The following is a 23,054-nucleotide window of genomic DNA, read 5'->3' as shown; positions in this document are numbered from 1 at the left end:
CTCCAATCAGCGACCTGCTTCTAGGTAGTCATTTTGCGCCTTCAGCACCGATTGGCCGTGGTGTCATCGGTTGGTGGCCAATCAGTGTGTCACTCCTTCACCTTCCTTACCCCCAATCATGGGGAGGCTTTCTGTCCCTTCCCCGACCAATCACACGTACTTCCCTACTCTCCAATCGGTGCTTTGGTTGTTGCTCGCCCCTCCCACCTGTCAATCAAGAGTCCTTCTTGGCGTGGCTATTGCCTGCCTGGCCGATGTCTGCTTGCCATGGCGCCGTTGTACGCGGCCGCTTCCTGTTGGTTCTTCGGTCAGTTTTATCGTCTTGTGGCCAAGGGGGAATTTAATTAGTGTTGTGCTAATGGGCCTAGCTAATGTATAAGAGTGCGTTGCCATAAGGGACACCGGGATGTTCACAGAGGGGACGACACACAATGGAATTAGCATAATCCCTATTCTACCTATCACCCGATCATCCTTGTATGATCACAGGTACACACTTAATCCAACATTCGGGCTACAGAAATTACATCGAGATTCCCTATCCTGACAGACGAAGCACCTACCTATGCAGATCTACCTGGATCTATATATGCCTACCCAACTGACATAACAATATAAATCAAAATGGCGGAGTGTGGAGAATCAGCCGCCATACCGTCGTAATGACATCAGACGTGATCACATCACCCTGTCATGTGACCAGATCCTTAGCTCTGATTGGTATATGTTTGAGGGGACATACACACATACATACATACATACATACATACATACATACATACATACATACAGATGGACAAACACTGTTCTGGATGGCTTTCCCCTATGGGCTACGCCGTAAAAAAATGAACATCACATATGTATCAGACTCGAGTCACATGTCCTCATTATGAACGTCTAACCACATTGCTCAGACTCAATGAGTTCGATTTAAACATTACTATGGTCACACACATGTGTAAGTATGGTCACACACACGTGCACATATGGTCACACACGTGTACGTATAGTCGCACACACGTGTACGTATAGTCACACACACGTGTATGTATGGTCACACACACGTGTAAGTATGGTCACACACGTGTAAGTATGGTCACACACATGGGTAGGTATGGTCACACACATGGGCAGGTATGGTCACACACATGGGTAAGTATGGTCACACACACATGTAAGTATGGTCACACACACATGCAAGTATTGTCACACACGTGTAAGTATGGTCACACACACGTGTAAGTATGGTCACACACACGTGTAAGTATGGTCACACACACGTGTAAGTATGGTCACACACACGTGTAAGTATGGTCACACACATGTGTAAGTATGGTCACACACATGGGAAAGTAAGGTCACACACATAGGTAGGTATGGTCACACACATGGGTATGGTCACACACACTTGTAAGTATGGTCACACACACATGCAAGTATGGTCACACACACGTGTAAGTATGGTCACACACATGTGTAAGTATGGCCACACACATGGGTAAGTATGGTCACACACATGGATAAGTAAGGTCGCATACATGGGTAAGGTCACACACATGGATAAGTAAGGTCACATACATGAGTAAGGTCATCCACATGGGTAAGTAATGGTCGCCCACTTGTACACAAAAAAAAAGAAAAAAGTTAGGTCATCCACATGGGTAAGTAAGATCATCCACATGGGTGAGTAAGGTCACACACATGGGTAAGTAAGGTCACACACATGGGTAAGTATGGTCACACACATGGGTAAGTATGGTCACACACATGGGTAAGTATGGTCATGTTGAGGAAAACTCATGGGTCTTAGCTCTAAAGACCACCGGCTCAAAGGTTCATTGAATCCCTTTATTAAAATATCTATTTACAGCACAAAACTACCATCGATGTGCACATTATGATAGGAGAGAGGAATATGATGCCTGCCCGACATCATAGCTCGCTCTGACTAATCGTCCCAAGGAACAATCTTGTATACCTTCATGTTATCAAACAGGGGGAAGGGATATTTGCATAACTGCCTGAATCTGAGGGTAGCAAGTTGCTTGATACAATGGAAGTAAAGATATGCAGATTGCAAAACAGACAGCAGAGTGAAGCAGTTCGACCTCCGGAGGAGTCACATAACATGTACCTATGCAGTAATATGCAGTAATATGCAGTTCGACCTCCGGAGGAGTCACATAACATGTACCTATGCAGTAAGATGCAGTTCGACCTCCGGAGGAGTCACATAACATGTACCTATGCAGTAATATGCAGTTCGACATCCGGAGGAGTCACATAACATGTACCTATGCAGTAATATGCAGTTCGACCTCCGGAGGAGTCACATAACATGTACCTATGCAGTAATATGCAGTTCGACCTCCGGAGGAGTCACATAACATGTACCTATGCAGTAATATGCAGTTCGACCTCCGGAGGAGTCACATAACATGTACCTATGCAGTAATATGCAGTTCGACCTCCGGAGGAGTCACATAACATGTACCTATGCAGTAATATGCAGTTCGACCTCCGGAGGAGTCACATAACATGTACCTATGCAGTAATATGCAGTTCAACCTCCGGAGGAGTCACATAACATGTACCTATGCAGTAATATGCAGTTCGACATCCGGAGGAGTCACATAACATGTACCTATGCGGTATGTACCTCCCTCTCCCCTCACCTCTCACATCCCTCCTCCTTCCACTCCCTTCCTCACCCCTCCCTCTCCTGCCTCCTCCCTCTCCTCCCCCCCTGGCCAGCGACGGGTACTCCTGCTAGTTGCCAATAAAAATAAATTTTATTTCATGTAATTAAAAAAAAAAAAAACTTTATCTGTATTACTTTTTGGAAACCTAAATCCATGTATTGGGCCCCGAGTAGTGTTTTTAATTTGCACTGAAATACATAAAAGTTGAAAATGAAATAAAAGTTGAAAACGATGTTGAAAATCCCATCACGGGTTCACTAGTTACTGCGGGAACAGAATTTTTTACCTAAAGGGACTTCTGACATTTGACCTTTAACCTCTTGAACCTGTAATGAATTCAGTTCATCTTTGCATCATTATACATACTTATAGCAAGTTTGACTTGGATCCCTTGAGCTGTTCTTTAGTTATAGTGATAATGACCAGGCCTATCATGGACACATGGATGTATCATGTACGTACGGATGGACAACCCAGAAACATAATGCGTCCAGCGACTTGGTCAGCACAGCAGAGGCATAAAAACAATTCTTTTGAATTTAAATACTTAACCAATCAAACCCTTACCCGGTGATGACGTGGCATTGTCCTTGGATAGGGCAGGGAGCTGTGGTGTCAAAGACTTCGCCTTTTCACCGAGACCAAAAATCACGTATGGAAGGGGTCACATGTTGATTGTCTGTGACAAAACACACACCAATAGAAGATGCACTCAAAATGGCCAATGTTTCTTTGAGATCATTCAAAATCTTCTGTCTATCCCCATGAATGATGTCCCTTTACCAGGTGAACCGCAGAGGGGGAGGGGGAAGGGGAGAAAGAAGGAAAAGAGGAATGGAGAAGGGAGGGGAGTGGAGGAGGGAGGGGAAGGGGCAGGGGAGGGGGAAGAGGAGGGAGGGTGGGGGATGATAGGGGGGAAGGAGGGGGAGGGTAGGGGGAGGGGAAGCAGAGGGGGAGGGAAGCAGTAGTGGGGAGGGGACGGGGGAAGGGAAAGGGTAGGGAGTGGGGATGAAAGGGGAGGGGAGGATAGGGGAGGGGAATGGGAGTGGTGAGGATAGGGGAGGGGGGGGGAATGGAAATGGGGTGGGAGAGGGGAGGGGAGGGTTTTGATAACCTGTCAGTTAAAACACTATATTATTATACTGTAGCGGTTACCGCTGGGTGTACACAATCGCCTTGCACCTGCCAGGACGCGGCCAGGGCGCAATCGCCATGCCGGGCTCGTCCGGACGGGCCCAGACGCGCCTCTCCCGGGCATGCCCGAACTCGCTGTTCCCGGGCTCACCCGAACCTCCCGGGCACGCCCGGTCTCGTCTTTCCCGGGCATGCCCGCTCTCGCCTTTCCAGGGCTCGCCCAGAACGCCCGGGCATGCCCGCTCTCGCCTTTCCAGAGCTCGTCCAGGACGCCCGGGCATGCCCGCTCTCGACTTGCCAGGCCTCGTCCAGCACACCTGGGCAGGTCCAGACTCGCCTTTCCAGGACTCGCCCTTGACACCCGGGCATGCCCGGTCTCGCTTTTCCCGGGCAGACGCTCCGGCATAAATGTGTATATATATTGCTGCCCGATAAACGGGCTTTTCAGAGTACCCGAGTTTGATACGTGCATTAAAGCAACTCGGACGAATTTCCGTCTTTGGTTGCGTCAATTCTTTCGACTCGCGTTGGAGCACAGCTCCTTCATTGGTGACCCCGAACATGGATACGACAGTGGCTCTTAAGCTGCCTACCTTCTGGGAGGCTCACGCGGCTGTTTGGTTCGCCCAGGCGGACTCCCAGTTCGCCCTGCGAGGCATCACCGCGGACGACACCCGCTTCCACCATGTCGTGGCAGCGCTCAGCTCCGCCACCGCGGCCCACACCCTGAGCCTCCTCGAGCGCCCGCCAGCTGCTGACAAGTATGATGCGATTAAGACGCTCCTCCTCGACGCTTTCGCCCTCTCACCGGCGGCACGCGCACGGCGCCTGCTCGACCTGCCCGAGCTCGGCGACACGCGCCCGTCCGAGCGCATGGACTACATGCTCTCGTTGCTCGGTGAGCACTCTCCGGATTTTCTGTTCCGCGAGCTGTTCCTTCGCCAGCTGCCTCACCCGGTACGCCTCGCCCTGGCTGGCACGTCGATCACAGATCCCCGCGCCCTCGCCAGGGAAGCCGACAAGATCTCCTTGGCGGGCCAGCACATCGAAGCGGCTACCTGGAGCCCGCCGCCGTCCGAGGCGATGCCCACGACGCCCGAGCACCCTGCGCGGTTGGAGGCCGAACTGCCGGTGCAACTGGCGGCTGCCATGCCACGCCGACCGCTTCCAACACGACGGCCGGGGCCTCCACCTGACCAGGCGTGGTGTTATTATCACGCCAGGTTCGGACACAAGGCTCGGACATGCCGACCCCCGTGCACTTTCAGCAAGTCGGGAAACGGCCGGGCCGGCGTTCATTACCAGCCATGAGCGCCGGCCACTCGGGCAACTTGCTTTTTATTAAGGACAAAGCATCCGGGCGGCGTTTCCTTTGTGACACCGGTGCCCAACTGAGCGTCATACCCGCCTCCGAGCAGGACAGGCGGAACGCCATTTGCGGCCCCTCTTTGGTCGCTGCTAATGGCTCGGCCATACGCACTTTCGGCCCGCGCGACGTCACCCTCTGCTTCGGCAGCCAGCGCTTTCAGTGGACCTTTGTGACCGCCAGCGTCCCCATGGCTTTGCTGGGCGCCGACTTCCTCTGCGCGCACGGGCTGCTGGTCGACGTCAAACGACGTCGCCTTGTCAACGCCGAGACCTTCAGCTCCCTGGCGTGTACGATGAGCAGCTCCGCGCCGACCGAACTGGCATGCGCCCTCCCGACGGCGAACGAGTTCGCTCGCCTGCTCGCGGAATTCCCGGCCCTCACGCGGCCGACGTTTTCGGCCGTCGCAGTGCGACATGGGATCGAGCACCACATACCCACTACGGGCCCGCCGGTCTACACCAGGGCCCGCCGCCTCGACCCGGCCAAGCTCGCCGTGGCAAAGGCCGAGTTCGACGCGTTGGAGCGCCTCGGCATCGTGTGGCGCTCCGATAGCGCGTGGGCCTCACCACTGCACATCGTGCCAAAGCCGGGGGGCGGATGGCACCCGTGTGGCGACTACCGCCACCTCAACGATGCTACCACCCCCGAAAGGTATCCGATCCCGCACATCCAAGACTTCTCCGCCCGTCTGGCGGGACGGGTCATATTTTCAAAAATTGACCTGATACGGGGATACCACCAGGTACCTGTCCGGGCGGCCGACGTCCCGAAGACGGCCGTCATCATGCCGTTCGGCCTGTTCGAATTTTTGAGGATGCTGTTTGGCCTCAAGAACGCGGCCCAGGCGTTCCAACGCTTGATGGACGGCGTGCTGTGCGACCTGCCATTTCTTTTCGTCTATCTGGACGACATCCTCGTCGCCAGCACGTCCCGCGCCGAGCACCTCCTCCACCTCCGAACACTGTTCGGTCGCCTCAGCGAGCACGGCTTAATTGTCAACCTGGCCAAATGCCAATTCGGCACGACGACCGTTGACTTTTTGGGCCACCGCATCACCAAGACCGGGGCCGTGCCGCTGCCGACCAAGGTCGAGGCCATCACCACGTTCCCGCATCCCCGCTCCATCAAGGCCCTACAAGAGTTCCTCGGCATGGTGAATTTTTATCACCGATTCGTGCCCCGCGCTGCTCAGCTCATGCGGCCCCTTTACGAGGCCCTCCGGGGCAAGCCGGCCAAGCATGACATCGTTTGGTCTGCGGCCATGGACGCGGCATTCGCGAGCGCAAAGCGGGCCCTCGCCGACGCAACGCTGCTGGCTCACCCAGTGCTCAACACGCCCATCGCCCTCACTACGGACGCCTCCAACTACGCAGTGGGCGCCGTCCATGAACAATGGGTGGACGGGGTTTGGCAGCCACTCGCTTTTTTCAGCCGGCAACTCCGGCCGAACGAGTTGAAATACAGCACGTTCGACCGCGAGCTCCTCGGTCTATTCCTGGCCGTTCGCCATTTACGACACCTCCTGGAGGGCCGCCCGTTCACGGCTTTCGTCGACCACAAGCCATTGGTCTATGCAATGGCCAAAGTCACGGAGCCGTGGTCGGCCCGCCAGCAGCGCCACCTCTCCGCCGTGTCGGAATTCACCACGGACATCCGGCACGTCGCCGGCAAAGACAACGCCGTGGCCGACTGTCTTTCTCGGGCCAGCGCGAACGCGGTCCACCTCGGCGTGGACTTCGCGCTCATGGCGGCCGACCAGACCACCGACACCTCGGTGCAGGCCCTCCGGGCGGCGGACAAGGGCCTCCGCCTGGCCGACATCCCCTTCGCGGACACTGTCCTGCTCTGCGACGTCTCCCAGGGCCAGCCTCGCCCCATCGTTCCCGTTACCTGGCAGCGCCGCATCTTCGCCTCCATCCACGGCCTTTCTCACCCGGGCCGGAAAGCTTCTCAGAAGCTGGTGTCGGCGTGTTTCGTCTGGTACGGCCTTCGACGGAACGTCCGCGACTGGGCCAACGCCTGCACGGCCTGCCAGCGGGCCAAGGTCCACCGCCACACCCAGGCCCCGCTGGCACCTTTCGCCGTGCCTGAACGGCGTTTCGACCACGTCCACGTGGACCTGGTGGGTCCCCTGCCCCCATCGTGGGGGTTCACCCACCTGCTCACCATGGTGGACAGGACCACCAGGTGGCCGGAGGCCGTGCCCCTCACCTCCACCACCACCGCCGACGTGGCGCAGGCGTTCATCGCCACCTGGGTTGCGCGCTTCTGCGCACCGGCGGACATCTCGTCCGACCGCGGCCCACAGTTCACGTCCGAACTTTGGGGCGCGGTCGCCCGTTCGTTGGGAGTCACTCTGCACCGCACCACGGCCTACCACCCCCAAGCCAACGGGTTGTGCGAGCGGTTTCACCGCTCCATGAAGGCCGCACTCATGGCCGGCCTTCAGGACGACGGTTGGGCCGACCGGCTGCCGTGGGTCCTTTTGGGCCTCCGCACGGCCCCCAAGGAGGACCTCCGGGCGTCTGCCGCCGAGCTCGTCTACGGCCAGCCGCTCCGCGTCCCGGGCGAGTTCGTGCCTGACGTTACCAGTCCCTGGTCCGCTGCACGCCAGCGCTCGGACCTCCAGGAGGCCGCCCGACGATTGGCCCCCGTGCCAACGTCCCGCCACGGTGGCCCCCAGTCCTACGTCCCCCCGGCGCTTCGCACAGCGGAGTACCACTTTGTGCGTCATGATGCACACCGGGGGCCACTCCGGCCGCCGTACGACGTGCCCTTCCGGGTCCTGCGACAGGGCGACAAGTCCTTTGTCGTCGACTTCGGCGGCCGGTCGGACCGGATTTCTGTGGACCGCCTCAAACCGGCGCACATGGACGTCGACCGACCACCACGGTTGGCCCTTCCTCCGCGGCGAGGCCGCCCCCCGTCCGCAGTTCCCCCCGCTCACCCACCCACCACCACATCGGACCCCCCCCCCCACCCACGACCCTCCAGGGGTCGCTTCGGCCGGGTCATCCGGACCCCCCTTAAATTGACCCTGCCGGTGCAGGTCGATTCTGGAGGGGCGTGTGTAGCGGTTACCGCTGGGTGTACACAATCGCCTTGCACCTGCCAGGACGCGGCCAGGGCGCAATCGCCATGCCGGGCTCGTCCGGACAGGCCCAGACGCGCCTCTCCCGGGCATGCCCGAACTCGCTGTTCCCGGGCTCGCCGGAACCTCCCGGGCATGCCCGGTCTCGTCTTTCCCGGGCATGCCGGCTCTCGCCTTTCCAGGGCTCGCCCAGAACGCCCAGGCATGCCCGCTCTCGCCTTTCCAGGGCTCGCCCAGAGCGTCCGGGCATGCCCGCTCTCGCCTTTCCAGGGCTCGCCCAGAACGCCCGGGCATGCCCGCTCTCGCCTTTCCAGGGCTCGTCCAGGACGCCCGGGCATGCCCGCTCTCGACTTGCCAGGCCTCGTCCAGCACGCCCGGGCAGGTCCAGACTCGCCTTTCCAGGACTCGCCCTTGACACCCGGGCATGCCCGGTCTCGCTTTTCCCGGGCAAACGCTCCGGCATAAATGTGTATATATATTGCTGCCCGATAAACGGGCTTTTCAGAGTACCCGAGTTTGATACGTGCATTAAAGCAACTCGGACGAATTTCCGTCTTTGGTCGCGTCAATTCTTTCGACTCGCGTTGGAGCACAGCTCCTTCAATACCATCTATTTATCAGGTAAGCAAAAAAGTCCAAATTCCCTCTTCCCCTCTGCACTGTATTCTCCATATTTGAGGGTTGGCTGACGGATGTGATACATGCTGTGACAACTCATATTACCCAGGTGTGTGTGTGTGTGTGTGTGTGTGTGTGTGTGTGTGTGTGTGTGTGTGTGTGTGTGTGTGTGTGTGTGTGTGCGTGTGCTCCAATTCACTGGCCACACCATCTGACCTACGGGGCTCTCAATTGGCATTGAGTGTGACCATTCCTCCAGCATGGTTTTGCACTTTTACTTTCCCCCACCTCAACACCCCCATGCCCCTCACAATCCCACCCTTTCTAAACCACACCCCCATTAACTCAGGTTCACCTGAGCGACCAGGTATCTCTGTCACCACTCCACTTTCTACCCCCAAGGCCCCTCCCCCATCCCCTCACCAACACTCTCCAGATTCCCCCGCCTCCACCACGTCCCCCACATTCCCCCCTCCCCCCACCACATACTCAGAATTCCCCAGGAATAGCATGGGTACCTTTTTTAATAAGTATATATTTATAAGTATTTTAATATAACTTATATTAATATCATTAAAGTAGATCGTACAAAAATGTGAATCAATGTGATCTCTTGTAATAACAAAAAGAGAGCGCTGTCTCCTGTATCGTCATGACGTCATGAGCTTGAAGAGCGCTCACCTTGCTGAAATTAAATAAAGGTACGAACACTGGCGTTTATAAGCACTAGGGCATGCCCGTACTATATTTATATCTAAAATTATATCCCCCCCCCTCTATTTACATGAAATGGTTTGGTCCATTCGCAAAGCCAAAGCGAACGGCTTGCGAGTACGGTGACAATCCCCCCCCTCTATGTACATGAAATGGTTTGGTCCATTCGCAAAGCCAAAGCGAACGGCTTGCGAGTACGGTGACAATCCCCCCCCTCTATTTACATGAAATGGTTTGGTCCAAAGCGAACGGCTTGCGAGTACGGTGACAATCCCCCCCCTCTATTTACATGAAATGGTTTGGTCCAAAGCGAACGGCTTGCGGAGTTTGGTAAAGAAATCGCCATAGCTCGGTAACTACTTGTCCGATTAATATGAAACCTTGAAAAGGCACATCCTCGGGTCCCCAGCAATATACCTGGCAAGTTTCAAGTATATCGGACCCGTGGTTGTCGAGAAACAGCGGTCACAGACACACACACATACACACATACACACACACATACACACAGAGATTACTGGAATTATAGATCGATTACGCTGTCTACAGGAATACAGCGATTCGTGGGTATGAAGATCAGCTGTATTACCATCCGTAGATATGAAGCTTTATTGTGCAGAAAAAGACCTGTTCTGAGGCAAGGCATACTTGAGTTGAGCGGACAAAATGGCGGAATTAAGACCCCAAGCTGAGCGACCTGAATGCAGGCTGACCAAAGGTAAGCCTGTTAGCGTAAATGATTTTCAAAAGCACACGCAAACGCCCAGTTTTCATTCATGCAATTCAATGGGGGTCGTTAAGTATACCTGCAAAGTTTGGGGCCGGAAGGTTTCATGGTTTTGGAGTTATGGAGGCCATGGACACACACATCTCGTTTTTTCATTTCTGTTCCTCACAATTCTATCTCTCTCTTTTACACACACACACACACACACACACACACACACACACACACACACACACACACACACACACACACACACACACACACACACACACACAGTGCCTTTTATTATTATGGATGCCCAAGTCCAAAAACACTACACCAATGGCCTTAGTAAAATGGCGGGTCTGAGTCAATCGGACAAGTAAAAACAGAAAGTACGAGCAACCTTCTGTCAGGATGTAAAAAAACATGTCAGAGCAGCTGCACACACAAAGGCACAACAAGATATGAAGAATAATCCACTGGCACATTTGCAAAAACCTCAATATTCCAGTTCCAGAAAACTCATGGAAACATGAACCAAAAGCAATCACTGAAAACAAGGAAGTAATGCTCACGTATGACCTAATGATCTATCAAGCATGAACATAGAAACCTAAGCATTATGACCGGATATAGTACTGAGGTACAAAAATGAAAATAAGGCATTGCTAATTGAGGTGTAATTCCCCAGCGAGTTTGGCCTAAACAATGCAGAAATCAAGAAAATGACCAACTACAAAGATCTCAAAAATGAAGTCAAAAGATCCTGGAAGCTGAAGAGAGCTGAAATTGTACCAGTGATTATTGGAGCAACGGGAATGATAAAGACGAACCTTACAGAGTTCTTAAAAACCATCCCTGGGAACATTATGACAAACAAACTGTAGTTGGAAGCTGTCCGAGGCTCGGTGACGATCTTCAAAAGAGCCCTGGGTACAAAACGTTGAGAAAAAGAAAACTTACACAAACTGGTCCATGAATCATTATCCTGTAGTGGTTACCTTATCCACATGTCGCGGTTAACTTATCCGCATGTGACGGTTACCATTACGATGGGTTTGGTCTAGCCCACGCACACGGGCTTTTGGTTGTGTCGTCGTGACGCACACGCGGCTGTTGGAGCCACGCCCTTCGAAGAGGGTGCTTGTTTTATATAAGCCGTTACGACTTCCGTTCGCGAGCAGTTGCTGGAGATTTCTGTACAATAAACAACCTTTTGTACCCAACAAAATGGCCTCTTCTTATCGTCTTCGGCAACCGCTAAACTGGTGACCCCGTTGCCCCCGAACATATTCGGGGGCCAAATGAACATGGCAGGATTGCGACCGCAGTTTCTTCCACAAAACCTAAACTCGAACTGCCGGAGTTTTAGCAACGACGAGCGGCCACGTGGTTCGCGCATCGCGCTCGGTTCCTCCTCTACGACTAGAGGGGCGAACCAGCTCCGGGACCCTCCGAAGGAACTTGGCGGCACGGCTTCTTCGTCGCCTTCGCGCACACAGGCCGAGTACTGCTACTTTGTCGCCTCCGCGCACACAGGCCGGGCACGGCTACTTCGTCGCCTTCGCGCACACAGGCCGAGCACTGCTGCTCGTCGCCTCCGCGCACACAGGCCGAGTACTGCTACTTCGTCGCCTCCGTGCACACAGGCCGAGTACTGCTGCTCACCACTCCTACTACTGCTCCTACGGCGGATCCCGAGGCTGATGCTCCTGCAACTACAGCTACTGCCGCTGCTCATCTCTTGCGCACGCACGGCTGCTTCGTTACCTTCGCGCGCACTGCTGCTCGCCACTCCCGCAATTCCTACTGCTGCAACTACAATGGCTACCGCTGCTCAGCACCAGCAGCCCGGCTCTGTTCCACCCGCGGCCCGGCTCTGTTCCACCCGCGGCCCGGCTCTGTTCCACCCGCGAACTACGTACACGCCCGTGGCGTGCCTTCTGGGGGGGCGCATGTAGTGGTTACCTTATCCACATGTCGCGGTTACCTTATTCACTTGTCGCGGTTAACTTATCCGCATGTGACGGTTACCATTACGATGGGTTTGGTCTAACCCACGCACACGGGCTTTTGGTTGTGTCGTCGTGACGCACGCGCGGCTGTTGGAGCCACGCCCTCCGAAGAGGGTTCTTGGTTTTATAGAAGCCGTTACGACTTCCGTTCGCTAGCAGTTGCTGGAGATTTCTGTACAATAAACAACCTTTTGTACCCAACGAAATGGCCTCTTCTTATCGTCTTCGGCAACCGCTAAAATCCCATAATGAATCTGAGGTGGATACTTCAATACCTGGGAGGACTCCGTTCCACCTTCTGAAACCCTCATATGGAGATAACAACCAAACACACACACACACACACACACACACAAACACACACAAACCCACACACAAACACGAACACCACACACACACACACACACACACAAACACGAACACCACACACACAAACACACACAAACACGAACACCACACACACACACACACACACACACACACACACACACACACACACACCACACACAAACACCACACACACACGAACACCACACATACACACACACGAACACACACACACAAAACACCACACATAAACACACACGAACACACACACACAAAACACCACACATACACACACGAACACCACACACACACGAACACCACACACACACACACACACACACACACACACACACACACACACCACACATACACACACACGAACACACACACACAAAACACCCCACACACACACACACACACACACACACACACACACACACACACACACACACACACACACACACACACACACACACCACACACACACACACACACGAACACACACACACAAAACACCACACACACACACACACACACACACACACACACACAAACCACGCACACGAACGAAAGGGAAATAAAAAAACAAACCACCGATCGATCCATTGTTCAATAAATCTGCTGTAATAAGGATTAAACGCGACACCGATCCTGTACCTTCAGTGTGGTCTCTGGTTTCGGGCGTCACTATGACAACCAAATGCAAAGTTTGCTCCGGAAGTGATAATTCCTAAGTTCGCAATTCCATTTCCGACTTTATTTCTGAGTCTGAGTCTGTAGTAACACCGGCAAAAGATGAAGATTGTTTAAATTGTACTCTTTATTTTCCATTCTCGATATTGACCTTTCGGGACCCCATAGGTTCATACCAAATGTTTATCTTCGCGTTTCTCTCCGATCTCTTTATATCGTTATATGATCCCCGCCCGCCACATGTCCATCAGCAATATCGATGGCGATGTACGAGCGGAAGTTGTGTGGGCGGTGTATGTGTAATGTTTCAATTGAGCGTGGCTGGTTTATCCACACCGTTAATTGTACAAGGCTAGATTTACTTTATTGAGATTCCGTTTTATTTTAAATTTAAATCACGTGTCGAGATGTTCACGATCACACGCATTCCGTAAATCCGTCTTGTTGGTTCAACACGAACAACAACAAATCACGTTCAATGAATGTACTTCCGAATCACGAAGAACGTTATATACTGGATAAGCTTTTCACTTAAATAATCATCACTATTTTAACAACAATCACTGCGAGTTATTAGAACATAGTAATAATAATAATAATAATAATAATAATAATATTAATAATAATAGTAATAATAATAGTAACGGGAGAGGCTTGTGGGGTCACGTGCTCTTTATGACCCACAGCAGCAGGGGGGTGTGGGGTCACGTGTTCATTATGACCCACCGCGGGAGGGGGGTGTGGGGTCACGTGTTCATTATGACCCACCGCGGGAGGGGGTGTGGGGTCACGTGCTCATTATGATACACCACGGGAGGGGAGTGTGGGGTCACGTGCCCACAATGACTCACGGCAGGAGGGGGGGGGGGGTGGGGTCACGTGTTCATTATGACCCACCGCGGAGGGGGTGTGGGGTCACGTGCTCATTATGATCCACCACCGGAGGAGGATGTGGGGTCACGTGTTCATTATGACCCACCGCGGGAGGGTGGTGTGGGGTCACGTGTTCATTATGACCCACCGTGGCCGGGGGATGTGGGGGGAAGTGCTCATTATGACACACCGCGGGAGGGTGGTGTGGGGTCACGGGTTCATTATGACCCACAGCGGCAGGGCAGGAGGATGTGAGGACACGTGCTTATTATGACCCAACACGGGAGGGGGGGTTTGGTGTCACGTGATCGTTATGACCCACCTCGTGAGATGGGGTTAACACGTACCCGTTACGATTCACAGGGGGTGGAGATTAAAATATCGCCCTTTGCGTACGTAATTAATAGATGACACCTCCATAAACCCTTCTCCAAACGGGATTTAATACTTTAGTGTTGCGGTTCAAGTCCAGCTCCATCAGGCAAAGGGTCCATCCGGAGGAATATCGGTCTGGTCCGGGGGAAATTGGGAATGTCGGTCCGGTCCAGAGGAATATCGGGAATATCTGTCTGGTCCAGAGGAATATCGGGAAGATCGGTCTGGTCCAGAGGAATATCGGCAATATGGGTGTGGTGATTGTGAAGAAGAAGAGGAACTGTTGGTGTTGCCCACTCGGGGCTTGAGGCAAGATGCTGAAACTGAAGGACATCGACGTGGACTCAAACACTGCTAATGTCGGTGAGGAGAGGGCTCGCTGGATTTGCGTCTTCAGACGATATCTTCGGGCTTACGAGTCCGATGAAGTTACTGAGGCGGATAAGCTTGATGTGCTCATTAGTCATGTGTCTACTTCCATCTATCGATATTTCGCCAACTGCGTGACATACACAGACGCTTGCGAGACTCTCGAGACTTTGTACGTGAAGCCTCGTGGAACGATCTATGCTCGACATCTACTAGCTACCCGTCGACAAGAACCGGGTGAGACTCTGGAGCAATTCGTGCAAGCAATGAGGCATTTGAGTAGAGACTGCAGCTTTCAAATTGGTATGTTGCAGGAACTCCAAGATGATTTCATTCGTGATGCTTTTATAACTGGGCCGCAATCGCCTCATATACGACAACGTCTATTGGAAAATGACTTCGTGAATCTTCATGTTGATTATGAACATGCCTGTACCTTGCAACTTGCTCAGACGCGTTCGGACTCTTACGGGCGATCTTATCTACCTGTGAATGCTTTGACATAAGAGGGACGACGAGGGGGGATGCAGACACTTACTCAATCTCAGGACACTCCGGTCAACGTCTCCACAGCACGACCCCCACTCCAGGAATCTGAAGGAATGGTCGATTGTGAGCCATCATTGGCGGAGGAGTCAACTCCCAAGTTAATGAAGACTACATCAGCTACTACCAAATGTTATTTCTGCGGATATCGAAGACATCCACATATCCAATGTCCGGCTCACAATGCCATATGTAATAACTGTGGGAAGAAAGGACATTATGCCAAGGCGTGCGGAGCTGTCAAAACTGTCAGACCCACTTCTGCTGGTATGCAGTTGAAAGCTACTACATTCTCCGCTATTTCGCCCTACAGTCTAGCTAAAGCTGTGGTCAACATTACGGTGAATGGTGAGATCGCCGATGCTCTGATCGATACGGGGAGTTCGGACAGCTACGTGAGTGCTGCTTTGGTGAAGCGCCATGCCTGGTCGATCCTCCCCATAGGGAAAAGAGTGTATATGGCGCCATCATCCTTACATCAGGAAATAAGGGGATACTGTTTTGTGGAACTAGGAAGTAATGAGACTAAGTACAATAACGTGAAACTGATGGTACTGAGAGACTTACAGTCACGTGAAAACGTAAGTACACCCCATGTAAAGTTTTGACTTTTTCAACATATTTCAACATACAGCTATTTGATCTTCATTTCAACAATATTTATAGATAAAGGTGATATAACATAACAAATATCATGAAACATTTGCATTTTGTAGTCCATTGTATAATTTAAATAAACATAAATGCAAATTTCACATGTGGAAAAAGTAAGTACACACCTACATTTATAACTACTTCAAATACCTAAAATTAGAATCAGGTGCACCAGCTCAGGTGCAAATGATTAGAACATCGTTAGAGAGGATCTTGGAGGTACCTGTCTTATTTAAACCTCAGATATTTAGTTTGGTTTCCTCTTTGTTGTTGAAGTGTGCAGCGTCAGCATGCCTAGATCAAAAGCCTTCAGAAAGAAGGTTACAGATGCCTACGAGTCTGGGAAGGGATTTAAACAGATCTCCAAACAATTTGAAATCAATCATTCGACTGTCTGGAAGATCGTCTACAAGTGGAGAAGATTCCAAACAACTGCCAACTTGTTCAGGCCAGGCCGCCCCAGCAAGTTCAGCGCGAGAGCAGACCGCAAGATTCTGAAAGAAGTCTATAAAAACCCCAGAATGTCATCACGGGACCTACAGGTACCTCTTGCCACTGTTGATGTCAAAGTGCACGAGTCTACCATTAGAAAGAGGCTGCACAAATTTGATCTACAAGGGAGGTGTGCCAGGAGGAAACCTTTGCTGTCCACAAAGAACATCAGGGCAAGACTAAAGTTTGCCAATGAACACCTAGACAAACACCAGCACTTCTGGAACAATGTGCTCTGGACAGATGAGTCAAAGGTAGAGCTATTTGGCCACAGTACCAGAAGACATGTTTGGCGAAAACCAAAGACAGAATTTGACCACAAGAACCTGATACCAACTGTAAAGCATGGTGGTGGAAATATTATGGTTTGGGGCAGCTTTGCTGCATCATGGCCTGGGCAGCTCACCATCATAGAATCCACGATGAATTTTTCATTGTACCAGAGGGTGATTGAGGATAATGTGAGGCCATCTGTCGGAGCGTTGAAGCTCAACCGAAGGTGGACCTTGCAACATGACAATGACCCTAAACATGCCAGTAAATCCACCAAGGAATGGCTGAAAAGAAAGAAATGGAGGGTTCTGGAATGGCCAAGTCAAAGCCCAGATCTAAATCCCATTGAGATGTTGTGGGGGGATTTGAAATGAGCTGTGCATGCAAGAAGCCCCTCAAACATCACACAGCTGAAAGAATTCTGCATGGAGGAGTGGGCAAAAATTTCTCCCAGTCGATGTCGGATACTGGTAGACAGTTATAAGAAACGCCTACTTGAGGTTGTTTCTGCCAAAGAGGGCAATACCACCTATTAGAGCCAAGGGTGTACTTACTTTTTCCACATGCGAAATTTGCATTTATGTTTATTTAAATTATACAATGGACTACAAAATGTAAATGTTTCATGATATTTGTTATATTATATCACCTTTATCTTTCAATATTGTTGAAATGAAGATCAAATAGCTGTATGTTGAAATATGTTGAAAAAGTCAAAACTTTACATGGGGTGTACTTACTTTTTCACTTGACTGTATGTGCTGATCTACTCTTGGATCATGATTTTTTGCGACGGCATGCTGATTTGAATATGCATTTCGGTGGTACTAACCCTACCTTCTTAGTCTGTAGTCTGGCAGGGGTAGTTGTCAATCCGCCGTCTCTGTTTGCCAATTTAACTGCCGATTGTAAACCGGTTGCTGTGAAGTCGAGGCGATTTCCTCGCGAGGATGTGAAGTTTGTTGCCATGGAAACTTCTCAACGAAGGGATTATCAAGCCGAGCGAGTCGCCGTGGCAGGCTCAAGTGTTGGTGACAACCAGTCCAAATCACTGAAAACGAATGGTGATAGATTATTCCCAAACAATAAGTCGCTTTACGCAACTAAACGCGCACCCACTGCCTCACATGGACGAGCTGATGGGAGAGGTGGCTAAATATCAAGTATTTAGTACATTGGATTTGCGTCGTGCTTACCATCAAATTCCGATCCGAGAGTCTGATAAGTAGTACACGGCATTCGAGTCAGGTCAGAGACTTTATCAGTTTTGCCGTATACCCTTTGGGGTAACAAACGGGGTCTCGTGTTTTCAACGAGCAATCGACGAGATAGTATCTCGAGAGAATCTCAAAGACACCTTTGTTGATGTAGATAATGTCACGGTATGTGGACGAACACACAGGATGAGCACGACAATAACTTGAAACGATTCATGAATGTAGCTTGCAAGTACAAATTGACTCCCAATGATGACAAATGCACCTTCTCAGTGAAAACTATCAATCTTTTGGGATATACCATTTCAGAAGGCTCGATTCGTCCTGACATGTCCCGTTTGCAGCGTCTTTTGGAAATGTCACCTCCTCATGACTTAGTCATGCTGAGACGAACCCTGAGACTGTTTGCGCATTATTCCAAATGGATCCCGAAATATTCCGAGAAAATTCGTCCTCTGGTTGAAATCAAAAAATTTCCATTGTCTTCAGCTGCCAAACTGGCTTTTCGCAATTTGATTAATGATATTGCTTAAGTGGTAGTGATGTCATTTGATGACAGTGTTCCCTTCGTTGTTGAGACTGACGCCTTTGAGTACGCAATCGTGGCTACCTTGAATCAGTCAGGCCGCCCCATGGCCTTCTTCTCCAGAACGTTATCACACAGTGAGAGGCGCCATTTGTCTGTTGAGAAGGAAGCTTATGCCATTGTTGAGGCCTTGCATACGTGGAAACACTTTCTCCTTGGAAAACACTTTTGTTTGATCACAGACCAGCGATCTGTAGATTTTATGTTCGAGGGTCATCATTCCCAGAACATTAAGAATGAGAAAATCGCTAGGTGGCTTATCGAACTTGTGGAATTTGGCTATGACATAGTATATCGTCCTGGCAAGGCCATTGTAGCTGCTGATGCATTTTCTCATGCTTTCTGTGCGACCATGGGATCCGAGGGGGGCGGGGGGTTGCGGGAGCTGCATGATTCACTTTGTCATCCTGGAGTCACTCGTCTGGCTCATTTTGTACGATGTCGAAATCTTCCCGATTCCATTGAGGATGTAAAGCGAGTCTGTAGTTATTGTCCTGTTTACGCTCAACTGAAACCGCAATTTCATAAACCGCATCAAGGGTTTTTTTAAAAATCAAAGCCACCCAACCGTGGAAGTGACTGAACATTGATTTTAAAGGTCCCCTACCTACGGCCACCTCTAAACGTTACATGCTCACCATCGTAGATGAGGACTCATGTTTTCCGTTTGCTTTTCCTTGTGGTGATCTCTCTTCGAATCCAGTAATTAAATGTCTTTCCGAGCTATTCACACTGTTTGGTTGTCCGGGCATATATACATTCGGATCATGGAACAGCTTTCATGTCTCAAGAGATAAAACAATTCCTTCAGGAACGAGGTATAGCCTCCACTCAAACGACCAGCTATAATCCACAAGGCAATGGTTTAGTGGAGCGATACAATGGTGTAATCTGGCGTGCTGTTTCGACGCGACTCAAGTCACGTGATCTTTTGGTCGGCCAGTGGGAAACAGTGCTACCTGATGCGCTACATTCGATCCGGTCTTTACTGTTCATGGCCACTAACGTAACACTGCACGAACGTTTGTTTAGTTATCATCGCCGTAGTTCCAGTGGACACTCGTTACCGACATGGTTGTCAGCTCTGGGACCAGTATTGCTACGTCGATCAATGCGTCAAAGCAAATACGAGCCACTCGTTGATTCAGTGAATCTTCCCGAAGCTAATGAGGAGTACGCTCATGTTCGCTTGGCCGATGGTCGTGAGACCACGGTGTCATTTTGTCATCTTGTGTGCCACCATGTGTGGAGGTTGCGGATAGAATTTGGGAACCTGAGTCACAGGTAAAGTCGCCCGAAGGGTTTCCCGAGGAGATTGCTGTACCTATCAAGGGTTCGCCGGGGAGATAGTGTCTGTGTCGCCCATTTCTCTGAAGAACCTCCGGACAATCGAGGAGGTGCCTCATGGGGAGGAAGAATGTACTCCTGAGCAAGGGATTTACCGAACGTGTACTGGTAAATCTTGCCGACCTCAGAATCGTTTAAATATGTGAGCTGCCATAGATTTGTTGATATTTTGCTTTGTAGTTGAAACCATCCTGGTGCCGTTTTAGTTTGACATTTATCGAATACTAGCAGAAGTACATGGCGTTGCCGGGCAGGGGAGGGGAGGGGGAGGGGGGAAAGGGGAGGGGGGAAAGGGGAGGGGGAAGGGGGGAAGGTGAGGGGAGGAGGGGAAGAGTGGGAGGAGGGGGAGGGGGACGAATGGGGGGAAGGGGGATGGGGGAAGGAAGGGGGGAAGGAAGGGGGGAAGGGGAGGGGGGGGGGTGAAGGGAGGGGAGGAGGAGGAGGCAGGAGAGGAAGGGGGTTCATATATATGCTGGTGGGTGAATGTGGCATTCATCGCGTTTCTGAGTTAAGTGTGATGCCGATCAGGAAGAAGAAGAAGCCGTACTACCAACTTCGTACACTTCCGGAATTGTTTGATTTATTTGTATTCAAATGTCTGGTGATTGTTTTGTATTTATTTATGCGAATGTATACTTGTGAATAACTATCATTAATTAAAAAAGGCTTCGGCACTGTCGAGCAATTTGTTTTTTTTTAACTCCAAAAAAACGATCGTTTTTCATAGTATTTTTTGCCTAAAACACTCCCAGTTACTGACTGATGAACCTCTGAAAGTTTGACGAAGATCCGTTCAGCCATCTCTAAGAAAAATGGTAACACAGAGACAGACAGACACACACACAGACAGACCAACAGCTCTCTTATATAGTAGATTATTATTATTTAGATTGATTTTGATTTGCTATTATTAGTCGCTTCATTTTTCCAGTGGAGAAAATTGTGGTGATTGTAAAGAAGAAGAGGAACTGTTGGTGTTGCCCGCTAGGGGCTCAAGGCTATTTAAGATCCAGTCGCACGAATGCTCGTATGAGACTTGGCCAGGTGTGAGCCAAAGTCAGACAATGATTCATGCTGGTAAGAGAGAGAGAGAGAGAGAGAGAGATATTTGCGAGCTGGTTCGATTATATTACCTCGCTTAGTATATGGAACCTATTTGCTATATTATACTCTTGTTGTTTTTGCATTTGTTTTATAGATCCTGCTGATTCAAGTTTAATAAAGCCTGATATTGACCAAAGGCTTTTCCCTCATTCATTGCAATCGGTCTTGTCCAGAGGAATATCGGTCCGGTCCAGAGGAATATTGGGAATATCTGTCCGGTCCGGAGGAATATCGGGAATATCTGTCCGGTCCAGAGGAATATTGGGAATATCTGTCCGGTCTGGAGGAATATCGGGAATATTGGTCTGGTCCGGAGGAATATCGGGAATATCTGTCTGGTCCGGAGGAATATCGGGAATATCTGTCCGGTCCAGAGGAATATCGGGAATATCTGTCTGGTCTGGAGGAATATCGGTCCGGTCCGGAGGAATATCGGGAATAACTGTCCGGTCCGGAGGAATATCGGGAATATCGGTCCGGTTCGGAGGAATATCGGGATCGATTTGTCCCGTTCGATTATTGTGCCTCGTGTCGATCTGTGTTCTTTCATTCCTTCTATTTGTTCATGAAGTGCAGCTTCGGTGATGGGTAGTGGGTACTGATGAGCATCACTCCCGTTTATCAACACGGTTATAAATGTGTGGTCCTTGGTAGTTGCAACCCCGGAACGTGCGCTCGAAGCACGATCTGTACAGGTAAACCGTAAACGTTAATTTTAACGTTAACGTGCCATTCACAGAATTATGTTCCGAGAAGGTGCACAACGAAATCTCTGTTGGAAAATGCGCTTCGCCGTTCCGGACAAAGTTGAGCTGTCTTCAGCACCGCGGACAGTTCCGCGTGAAGTTTGAATACGTGCTCGCGCTTCCACACACGATCTTCAACACGCCCACTACAACCACGCCCACTACAACCACGCCCACTACAACCACGCCCTCCACTGCAACCACGCTCATCTATGCACGTCCACTGTAACCACGCCCATCCATGCACGTCCCGCAAGTCTATATCTCACTTGCCTACGTACAAAACACCCACACGTACACTCAGCATGCCTATCACCTATACCTGCGCATCAAATACACCTTGACCTGCACGTACACTCCTGGTCGTCGATGCATCAACACGTCGACCTCATCAAGCCCCCAATAAAAGACCATTGCAATTTCGACCTCATTTTGCAGAATGTTCACAAATCTTCTTCTTCACTAACAATCCCGAAGCAATCCGGACTGCAGGTTGAGGATCGAATTATTTACTTATTTAATTCACCACCACCGACCCACGACCATGGTCCAGGTGATACCGACCGTGGGAAAATGGTCGGTCCGTTTGGAGCGAGTGAGACAGAGAATGGATCGACAGACATTGGGATCCCTTGTGACAGGAGAGAGAAAAAAAACGTCCTCGGTATGTCGTCATGATCATGATGACGACGAATAAACAAGGTAACCTCGATAGCATCTCTGCCGGGATTCGAACCCGGAACCTCTGGATTAGAAGTCCAGCGCGCTTATCCATTGCGCCACAGAGACCACGGCCGGGAGAGGGATTCAAAACGACACCTTTGTAGGGATTCCCGATTCCCACGGATCGATGGAGGTCGTCATGTTGTACCACGTGGTCTGTGGACCCTCAAATCGAGCCGCACGAACTTAACATCGGATTCAACTGGACACGAGATCTAAATATACCGGGAAACCACGAACGTGAACAGGACACGTGCTCTTCGTCCTATAAGCACCTCGTCCCTTCCAACGAGCGAGTGCATGACGTCACTGCCCAATGACGTAACAACTGTCCTCCGAAACCCGCGATTTTAAACTATTTGCTTCTTGGGGAATAA

At 50.9% G+C, this 23,054-nt stretch overlaps 1 protein-coding gene and 1 non-coding gene across 6 annotated transcripts in view; both read right to left on the bottom strand.

The window, feature by feature from the left end:
• Positions 1–13,640, bottom strand: part of DIXDC1 (DIX domain containing 1) — an 88,539-nt gene extending 74,899 nt beyond the window's left edge. For 3 of the 5 annotated variants that reach the window (XM_068121731.2, XM_068121734.2, XM_068121736.2), the window contains exons 1-2: positions 13,337–13,470; positions 3,270–3,381 (exon numbers count right to left, since the gene is read on the bottom strand). In XM_068121731.2, coding sequence (XP_067977832.2) covers positions 3,270–3,287 — 18 coding nt within the window. In that variant the 5' untranslated portion in view covers positions 3,288–3,381; positions 13,337–13,470. The other 2 variants (XM_068121732.2, XM_068121733.2) reach the window with 2 other exon arrangements.
• A 9,029-nt stretch (positions 13,641–22,669) lies between these two features.
• TRNAR-UCU (transfer RNA arginine (anticodon UCU)) lies at positions 22,670–22,743 on the bottom strand. The gene has a single exon. It is a non-coding gene; the product is annotated as a tRNA-Arg (tRNA).
• Between the last annotated feature and the right edge of the window lie 311 nt (positions 22,744–23,054).

Source organism: Myxine glutinosa, chromosome 7 (assembly GCF_964187855.1).
Source record: "Myxine glutinosa chromosome 7, kmMyxGlut1.1, whole genome shotgun sequence".
In the NCBI taxonomy this organism is placed as follows: domain Eukaryota; kingdom Metazoa; phylum Chordata; class Myxini; order Myxiniformes; family Myxinidae; genus Myxine; species Myxine glutinosa.
This window is presented reverse-complemented; position numbering and strand designations above follow the sequence as displayed.